Source organism: Chaetodon trifascialis, chromosome 10 (assembly GCF_039877785.1).
Source record: "Chaetodon trifascialis isolate fChaTrf1 chromosome 10, fChaTrf1.hap1, whole genome shotgun sequence".
Taxonomy (NCBI): Eukaryota; Metazoa; Chordata; class Actinopteri; order Chaetodontiformes; family Chaetodontidae; genus Chaetodon; species Chaetodon trifascialis.
The window spans coordinates 19246332-19256592 of NC_092065.1; the positions used below are offsets into that span (position 1 = coordinate 19246332).

Genomic DNA, 10261 nt, shown 5'->3' on the forward strand with positions numbered 1-10261 from the left:
ATGGGTTTCAATGTATTCCAACGGGGCGCCCCTCCTGGCCAATCAGGGTGTCTGCAGCAGCTTCGACACCACCCCCCAGCGGCCGCACAGGCGCACTGAGCTCCCAACTGCCATTTTGTGGCAGAGGCTACTCTGCTAAAGCGGGAGAGGGATTAAAACAAACTGCGAAGAAGCCTGCGTTTCTTACCAGCCTGTTAAACTTTGTAGCACAGACTCTCTGCTTTCGGCTGAGTTAAACGGGAAGAGAAACACACTAAAAAGAGGTAAAGTACCACTACTTTTCTGATAAGGGGGGAGTTTGCAGGATCTTTAATCGGCCTCTAGGTGTCACGATGGGGCTCTGGGTCCGGGCAGCTCGTCGGAGAGTGTTTGTCTCCCTCTATCGTTATTGAAAAACCCGTCAAAATACGTTTAAATAACCGAAGTTCTAATAAATGTATACACAAGCCGCTATATTTTACGCGTATCTGTGGAAATATCGTCGAGGATGTGTTATGAATACTTCGACGATTTGGTGGGAGAGTTTAGGCCAAGGCGTCCATTTTCTCGCTTCTTTGTTTCCCGTCTTTACAGCCTTGACGACATGGAAACGGGCGGTTTTAAGTTATTGCTAACGTTAGCTTGTTTGCATTAGCGTTATCACAACGTTTCGCAAAGTAACGCAAACATTTATACAACCACGGCAGCATTCACATGGGGATACAAACAATAACCGAATAGCATGTCACCCAGCGGTTGTTGAGCTGAGTTTTAGCACGTTGCATAACGTTAAACTACACCTTTATTAAGTAGTGTAGCTAGCATCTGGTGTTAGCCGTTAACAGTTAACCAGGTTAGCTCAGAATGAAGGCCCTTCCCCACCCAGAGCTCTTAGTGTGTCGAAACGGTCGAAAGCGACTGAGTCTAACCACTTTTAGCATTTCATTGAACTGAATTGGTATTTGTCGCATGTAACATCTGACAGTCCGTTCAGTTAGCTTTCCAGGTAGCTAAGTAAGTTATACATGTCGAAACTGACATAAAGGCCAGCGCGGAAAACCCAACTGACGAGGCATTCGCATTAAAACGATCCTCGGCGATCAGTGGCCACTGATTCACTAAGACCACGTACACGATCTGTATTGTCCCAAAATCAGCCATCTTCCATTGTAGAATAATGCATCTATTCTCTTCTTTTCTGTCATCGTACCGTGGTCTGAATTGGCAGTTGTTGTTGCGCCCGTCGCCCGCTTGTCTCTTATTCTAAGCCCACCTAGAGCATCATAGCCGCAGATATATATTATAGCAGAGAGCTCCCTCTACGATTCGGCTTGGAGAGCTACAAAAATACCGCTGTATAAATGCTGCGCGCGGAGACGACAGCTGCCCGGCTGGGCGTCACTGTCATTGCCATGTTGTGTTAAATTTGTCGCACCGTAAGTCAAAGGATCTGTGAAGGCCTGAACTTCAGTCTCTCCAGCTTCCAACCAGTTAGCAACATGAAGACATGGGAACCTGCAAACAAGCAGATGTTAGGTATTGTGATAATCAAGCCTATGCAGCCGTTACACGCAGTATCAGTTGTGATATACGCAGTTTACACTGACCAAGTTGTATTCAATCTGCCCAAACCAGAATGCAGTTCAGATATTTGAAAAGGAGTTGAGTGAATACAGTGACTACATAACACTATCTGAAGTATTTGCACTCAGTCTGCCCTGTGAGGTACTGAGGTTGCAGTGGTATACTGATCTGACGGTATACTGGGAAAATTGATTGTTATCATACATGGACATTTGCTTATCTACAGTATTTAATTCTACCATGTTAGTGTAATTTCAAAGTTTGGGAGTTTGAGTTGTCATTTCTATCAATTCACAAACTTGAATTTCCCAGGTGGCCTTTTCCATTGCTTTATAAAGGCTGATACACAACCACATGCTCACAAATACCTTTGAACATTTCGACTCCACTAGATACCAAAGTTTGTAGTTAAATAATTCCAGTGTCTGTATACCAGCTTTTTATATTGTTTCGGAAGGCCCTACTCAGTTAGCTGTTTCATGTTGAGTTGCAGGTAAGATCTGCATATTCTTTCATGATGGAACAGCACTGTCATAAAGCAAACATAACTCCAGTGGATGGCTTAAAAGGCCTGGAGGGTGATTTAACACTTCTAGCTAATGTGTCTTTCCACAATGCCAAATTTCAGTTCCTGCCCAGCATGGACGGAGGGCCAACAGAGGGTGTTGGGGTGGTGGAGGTCCCCGCCAAAGACTTCCCCTCCATCCAGGCCGTTCACAGCCAGGACGCCATGGTGGCTGATCTCCTCCAGCAAGCTGCAGAGGCTGGGGGTGTGGTAGAAGGACAAGCTGGAGTCGTCCTGGAACAAGGTTCGTACTAATTGGACATGAAATGTTCCCACAGTCGATATGTGAACAGATTACAGAGTAGTTTAGATTTCCATTGCAAGTGGTTATATGTTTGTGGAGAATGTGGTCAGATGTCTTATTCCTGGCAATGTTGTGTTTCAGGTCATGGGGAAGGAATGGTAGCAGCTACCCAGGCTCAGCAGCAGCTGATGGAAGCTGGGGTAGGGGTTGGTGTGGAAGGTGGAGCAGGGGTTGAAATGATGGTTATGGACTCACTGGATCCCACTCTGTTGCAGATGAAGACTGAGGTAAGCCCACTTGTAAGAGCTTTGTGTTTGATGTGATGTGGTAGTAGCCCAACTTTTGGCAGCCGCACGCCTGGTTTCAAAAGAATGATTAATTTGTTCCGTCTAGTTGTCAAAATTAAATAATCTAGAACTGAGGACACCTAATGCTAACCTAAAAGTGTTGATTTCCCCAAAATTTCACGTAACAGTCCATTAAAATGAAGTTGGTTTCCAGGTGATAGATGCTGCAGTGGGTGGATCATCAGCGACAGTGGGTGTTGTTGGAGGGGTAGCGGGTGCCGCTCACCAAGCCACTGTAACAACAGTGGATCAGACTCAAATCATCACACTACAGGTATGTTTCCTTTTCACGGCATGCATCCAAGCCACCTGTAAGCCTTTGAGAAGTTACGTTCTCAAGTGGTTTGTGTTCACTCTCAGGTCTTCAATTTGTCTTAATAGTTTCCGTGGACATGATCTCTGAACTCAGATCTCTCTCTGTCCCCAGGTAGTAAACATGGAGGAGCAGGCAGCTCTGGGTCTGGGGGAGCTCCAGCTGGTCCAGGTGCCTGTTTCTGCCTCCACTGTGGAGGCCCTTCAGCAAGGCACCTTTGTAGACACCACTGCTATGCCAAAGGATGGCGACCCGGTCATCTGCCACACCCTGCCGCTGCCTGAGGGCTTTCAGGTACATTAACAGATCATTGTCAGCCTTTAACTCAGACACACAGCACTAATGTGTCAGTGCTTTTAAAAGTTAGCACCTGCATTATTTGCTATTTTATGCCTCTGCAAGAAATCCATTTGATTACATAGATCTTTTCACATCTGTCTGAGTGTTTGAGTCCCATGTATGTAAACGTCATTATTGCAATCTTTCACGGTCATACCTAGAAATATTGCTGTAAGACCTCCAACACGGCTCATGTCTGAGTTGAATTCGATTACAATAATATAAAGGCCACAACAGCACAAGATAAAACGGTTTAACTTCCTTTTCTGCATTCCAAGAGCATCAGAATCAGAAAAGCCTTTATTGCCAAGTACGGTTTTACACATACAAGGAATTGTGATAGATTTATCCCCGAGTTAACGTCTCTAATACACAAAGAACAGAAAATCTGTTTCGTGAACCCCAAAACACTGAATTTTGAGTTGCTGAGGAGACTTTGCTCACATCGTATCAATCTGTAAAATTTATCCCTGAAAGGCAAAATATGTGACACAATCTATTAAAATAAACCCCAATACTGATCCTTAGGCTCTGCTCTAGATATCTGCAATAATCAGATGATCATAATCATTTCTCTTTTGACTGACTTAACAGTTAATGCGTTTGATCTTTAGGTAGTGAAGGTTGGAGCTAATGGAGAAGTGGAGACGGTCGAACAGGAGGAGGGAGAGGAAGCTCACCCTGAAGAGGAGGAAGATGAGGACGTGGGAAACCAGCTGCTGGAAGAAGGGGAGGATGAGCCCATTCAGCCTCCAAATGATGACCCAAACTGGGCTAAAGACCCAGACTATCAGCCCCCATCTGGAGCTATCAAGAAGACCAAAAAGGCAAGATAGTTGTGTTTTGTCAGTCTCTTTGTTATTGGGGATGTGAGACTCTTCCCTGTAATTAACTGGATGCTGTTTGTGCAGGGTAAGAAGAGTCGCCTGCGTTACGCTGAAGGAGACAAGGACATGGATGTCAGTGTTTATGACTTTGAAGAGGAACAACAGGAGGGCCTTCTGTCTGAGGTCAACGCAGAGAAAGTGGTGGGCAACATGAAACCACCCAAACCCACCAAGATCAAGAAGAAAGGTGAGACTCTAACACATGAGTCAGTGTTTTTAGATATAGTGCGACTATCGACATTATAGCAACAGTAAGAGTTAGTACTGTGGGATTGTGGTACAAACACTGTTATTGAATGTGCGGTCTGTGTATGTCTTTGTTGTGTGTTAGGAGTGAAGAAGACGTTTCAGTGTGAGCTGTGTAGCTACACGTGCCCTCGACGCTCCAACCTGGACAGACACATGAAGAGCCACACCGACGAGAGACCTCACAAATGTCACCTGTGTGGAAGAGCCTTCAGGACGGTCACCCTGCTCAGAAACCATCTCAATACACACACTGGTATGCACAAACACACATACACACATCTTCAATAAAACGTTTTTTTATACAGTGCACGAATAGCATACATGTGTCTTGTTTTTTCATTTATTCAGGAACTCGTCCACACAAGTGCACAGACTGTGACATGGCTTTCGTGACAAGCGGAGAGCTGGTTCGTCATCGACGCTACAAACACACACACGAGAAACCCTTCAAATGCTCCATGTGTGACTATGCCAGTGTGGAGGTAAGACAAGCTCCTGTATGCTTTTATGTTGCTGAAGTTTTACAAAGTTTGAAGTCTAGTTTAATTCATTCCATTTGCTACTCTAATTCCAGGAGTGAAAAAGAACAAAGAAAAATCACAATTCTGTTTTTAAGTTAATGCACGCTATTTGGGATAGTAGATAAACAGCTGCTCTGCTTCAAGAGCCCAAAATGATTTCCATGTAATGACAAATACGTTTTTTGTTGTAGTGTTCTGATATGTGACTGCGTGTGTGTGTTTGTGTGTGAATGTGTTGTGTAGGTGAGCAAACTAAAGCGCCACATTCGTTCCCACACTGGCGAGCGTCCATTCCAGTGCAGTCTTTGCAGCTACGCCAGCAGAGACACATACAAGCTGAAGAGACACATGAGGACACACTCAGGTAAAACTTGCCAATACTGAATACTGATACACATACCTTATTCCCTCACAGTTCCAACAGGCTCAGCACACACACTGACTTTGCCTCAGATCAAGTATTCTTTCCTTGTTCTGTTAGATGGGAAATATCAATGAGAACATTGAACAGAGATGAACCTGTGTGTGTGTGCTCTGTCCTCTTGTCAGGAGAGAAACCTTATGAGTGCTACATCTGCCATGCCCGATTCACCCAGAGTGGAACCATGAAGATGCACATTCTGCAGAAACACACAGAGAATGTGGCCAAATTCCACTGTCCACACTGTGACACTGTCATCGCACGAAAGAGCGACTTGGGTAACTTGCACACAGACGCACACAGCATAAACTTACCAGACAGACAAGATTGTTCACTTTGCCACGCTGTTTCATTCCCCTAATGTGTCTTCTTGTCATTCCTGTGGATCTGCAGGTGTCCATCTTCGTAAGCAGCATTCGTTTATTGAGACTGGGAAGAAGTGTCGTTACTGCGATGCCGTCTTCCACGAGCGCTACGCTCTGATCCAGCATCAGAAGTCCCATAAGAACGAGAAGAGGTTCAAATGCGACATGTGTGACTACTGCTGCCGCCAGGTGTGTGTACACAAATATCTTTGTGTAGCTATATGTTGGGTTACCGTACGCATAGTAGCAAATAAGTAGTTTCATTTAAATATTATGTATTAATCACCCAAGCCAGAACCGCACTGAAATGATAAAAATCATTCAAATGTCCCACTTCTTAAATTAGATTTTGACAAGACTAAGCGACTAAGCCATGCTAGTGGCTCTGTGAGATATAATATTTACAATGTTCACCTCTTCATCTGAATTCAAGCTTGTTAGCTGTTAGATGTTAAGTCATTTTACCGTATGAGTAAAAAAAACCTGCTCTTGGCTCGATAAGAATAGATGTGTAGAGCTGTGTAACTGTGTTTTTTAACTGTGTCCCATGCTGTTGGATCCAGGAGCGCCACATGGTGATGCATCGTCGCACCCACACCGGAGAGAAACCGTATGCCTGCAGCCAGTGTGAGAAGACCTTCAGACAGAAGCAGCTGCTTGACATGCACTTCAAACGCTACCATGACCCCAACTTTGTCCCCACCGCCTTCGTCTGCCCCAAATGTAGCAAGACCTTCACTCGCAGGGTAAGGGCACCTGTGAACTTCGAGGTGGTTAAAACGGGCTTACAAAAGTCAGCAAACTTAACGGTATCTTCTTGTAGAACACCATGGCTCGGCACGCTGAGAACTGCAGCGGTGAGGTGGAGGATGCCGAAAATGGAGCTCCAACCCCTAAGAAAGGAAGGAGAGGAAGAAAGAGGAAGATGAGGAGCAGGAGAGATGATGATGATGATGACAGCGGTGAGAATTTGACATTATATGCAAGTGTGGGCATGAGTGTGTTTGCTCAGCTCTGATCAGTTTACCTGATGTCTGTCTTTGTCATTCAGAGGAGGATCACATTGAACCAGACGAGGAGGAGGATGTTGAGGGTGAGGAAGAAGCGTCATTGCTACAGGAAGAGGAGGAGGCAGAAAGCATGGAACTGGACCAGGCTCCTGCCGCCATCCCAGTACCAGCTCCCGATGAGCCACCAGTCAAGAGGAAACGAGGCCGACCCCCAAAGAACGCCCCCAAGCCCCCAACTCCCAGCAAGTCAGCCCGGGTGGCTGCCAAGACGACTGCTTCAGGTAAGAGCCCTGACAGACAACCTGCAGATAAATTCCATTGTTTCCTCTGTGTGTGATGTGCAGTTACTTTTAATTCCCATAACCCCTGAATGCAGCATGAAAGTACAAATGTCTTAGTTGTTGTGTTTTGCAGCTGCTGCCATCATTCAGGTGGAGGATGAGAGCACCGGAGCAGTGGAGAACATTATAGTGAAGAAAGAGGATGCCGACGCTTCTGCAACTACACCTCTGGAGCAGGGAGTGGCCCTGACTGTGGAGGGGGTGGGGCTGGACGGGGAAGGGGTGGAGACTGTTGAGCTGGCCGTGAATGAGGACACAGCGGCGGCCGCCGCCAATGGAGATCTGACACCAGAGATGATCCTCAGCATGATGGACCGGTGAACACGCCACGCACATGTAGCCGGACTATGAGTAAAATTGGCAAATCCACATTAATCACATCTACATCCTTGGCCTTCACCAGACGGCAGCCATTTTGCCTCCATTGAAGTGGCTGCAAAAATGGTGGCAGTAAAAACAACCATGCACAAAGAAGGGAAGCCGCATGTCAATGCTTACACACAGTAACTTCACATCCATAAACATCAACCTGCACACTGATGTCTGTGGGTCTCACACACACACACACACACACACACACACACACACACACACACACACACACACACACACACAAAACACCAGATCCCTCTGCACATACATGCGTCATCTCCCACATCATATACAGATATCGTCCAAGCTAATGACAGATTGCTCTCTGCTCTTAAATGCTTTTTTTTTTTTTTTCATATTCGTTTTCAGTTTGAATGTCTTCTGGATGAATCATTGTGTATTTTGCTACTTGTTTCTACCCAAAGCCACATCCTGTGTCTGTGTCTACCCACACACTGCAGTTAACGTTCAGCTCCTCTCCTCTCCGTGTTGCTCTGCCAAAAGGAGACATTAGGTGATCTACCTTCACTTGTCACGTCCATTCTCTGCTGTCCTGCTTGCTGTTCTTGCAACTATGCTGATTTTGCAAATTCCAAGCCTTTGTATGTGTATATATGGATATAACTGTAGTTTTTCCAATGAAACAAAGTATATGGTACTTAAGTTTGCCTCTGAGATACCACTTGCGCTCATTCATTTGATCTGTGTATCCCCCCCCTCAATTCAGATTTTCCTTCTTGGCCTGTGCAAACACATGGTCCATGTTGTGGTGTTGTTAGCTGGAAGTTTGTATACGGTGGTTTTTGTAGTAAGACATTAACAAAAGGATTTTTCTTTATACATGAGCAAATGGGCAGAGGCAGACACAGTCACATGACATCCACACTGCCAGCCTTGTTCTGATGGAAACATGCCCACAGTCAGCTCATACAAATGAAATACTTGAGAATTTAGTGTCCCAGCTACAACATAGTTTGAGATGAAGTTTGGTTTTTTTAGCCGTTTTCTACTTTCTCTTGCTATCACTGATGGAGGATTTTGCCGTTGATTGCTGATGTTCTTCCTGTTCCTCACTTGGAAGGAGAAAGTAGATCACATTAACCAACTGATCCCTACCAGTTGGAGAAAAAACAGGTATTCCTGATTTAGTTGGTAAAACCTTGTACTTTAATTGTGATTTTGAACATTCCAGACACTTCATTAACCAACGAATTATGTCTATGCATTTGAATCATCTCATCTCTTGCAAGGTAATACTAGCTGCTCTTCGTTTCTCCTTTAAAGGTATTCACTTCCCACTTCATACTGTGCTCGGAGCTATTATCAGAGGCCAGATTGTGAATCATTGTGTCATGAAACCCCCCTAAAATAATCACTGATCACCAATTGTGGCAGGTGGTTTGCATGTAAATACACGTTTTAAACCCTTTGCTTTTTGATTTATTGTGAACCTTTGTAATGTTTTTAAACAGCAGATTTGGAGGTGTGTTGGCTAAAAGGGACATCAAGGTTTCCGTGGCCTGAGTTTGTAAAGGTGATTTGTAAACTGACCTCTCAATCATGCTTTCCTCACACACACACACACACACACACACACACACACACACACGAGTCCCTCTTAACCAACCAAACTGAATTCTGAACCACTATCATTTTTCTCTCTGTATTCTGTTGCTCATAGCCATTTTGTATCTGCTTTGATACCATTTTACATTTTTAATTTGCATTTCTTTGTGGTTAGCTCAGTTCAGTAGTTTGACAGAAGCTTTGTCAGAGGCAAAACTGTTTGGCACCCAGTCCAAAACCTTGTACTGAATGGAGTCCAGCTAGTAAATGGTATGTAACAACAACAAAACAACCTTTTTGTTCTTTTTTCCTTCTTTTTTTAAGGATGACAGTGTTTGGATGCTGTGTATTTTGTTTGCTGTACTATGTGTCTTCAGTAATCAAGATCAGCCCTGGACTAAGGCCTGTTTAACCCAAGTGTTGCAGTTCCACTAGCCCTGAGCTTTCAGTCGGTGTCCATTTGCAGCCAATACTGAGGTATAGTTATCCCTGATTATATTTGCAAAACACAGGGTTAAGATCTATCGTGTGAGTCCAGGTGAGATCATGTATGCTTTCAGTCCACTGAAGATGTTGATCCTTACAGCAGGACTAAAAAGTCTGAAGTGACAGACCACAGGTTGTGAGACGGCCTTCCTTTTATTACAGCGGGACCTGTTGTTGTTAGATGGAACAGATTTCATTTGTAACGTAACATTGGTCAGATGCCCTGTGTTGTAAGAACAGGCTGTAAGGACAATGGACAGAAATGGTCATGCAAAGATAAGAGTGCCAAGATCCTGAGAGGTGTCTGAGGAAACCAGTGTTCTTGAATCAACTGGACACTTTTGTAAGTGTCATTCAGAAACATGAGTTCAGCGCATGTACTGCTGTGGTCTGAGTGTCACTGTAAAACAAGAGCAAAGTGGTTTGTTACCATGGTATCGTTCTGCAGGCGGACAGATGGAAGATGATGTTTGGCTGTTCTCACAGCGACCTTTTTGTTTTTGTTTCACATGGCCTGTTTGTGCTGACAGAAGAGTTTGGAGAACAGGTTTAAGATGGTTTTGAACACGCCCTGTTTTAAGACCGAAAACAGAAGAAACTTTTGTCATGTCATTTTGAAGATAAGCTACTGTACAGCTGATGAAAAATAAAATCATCCTAATGACTGCTGCA

General features: G+C 44.5%; 1 protein-coding gene across 1 annotated transcript; it reads left to right on the forward strand.

The window, feature by feature from the left end:
• The first annotated feature begins 92 nt into the window (after positions 1–92).
• On the forward strand, positions 93–10261 carry ctcf (CCCTC-binding factor (zinc finger protein)). Its single transcript, XM_070971581.1, has 16 exons — positions 93–263; positions 2192–2372; positions 2514–2659; positions 2874–2993; positions 3147–3326; positions 3986–4198; positions 4283–4445; positions 4590–4760; positions 4856–4989; positions 5272–5392; positions 5578–5727; positions 5843–6003; positions 6378–6560; positions 6638–6776; positions 6866–7105; positions 7239–10261. Exons 2-16 carry the CDS (start codon positions 2204–2206, stop codon positions 7484–7486), a joined length of 2538 nt encoding a protein of 845 aa, XP_070827682.1. The 5' UTR covers positions 93–263; positions 2192–2203; the 3' UTR covers positions 7487–10261.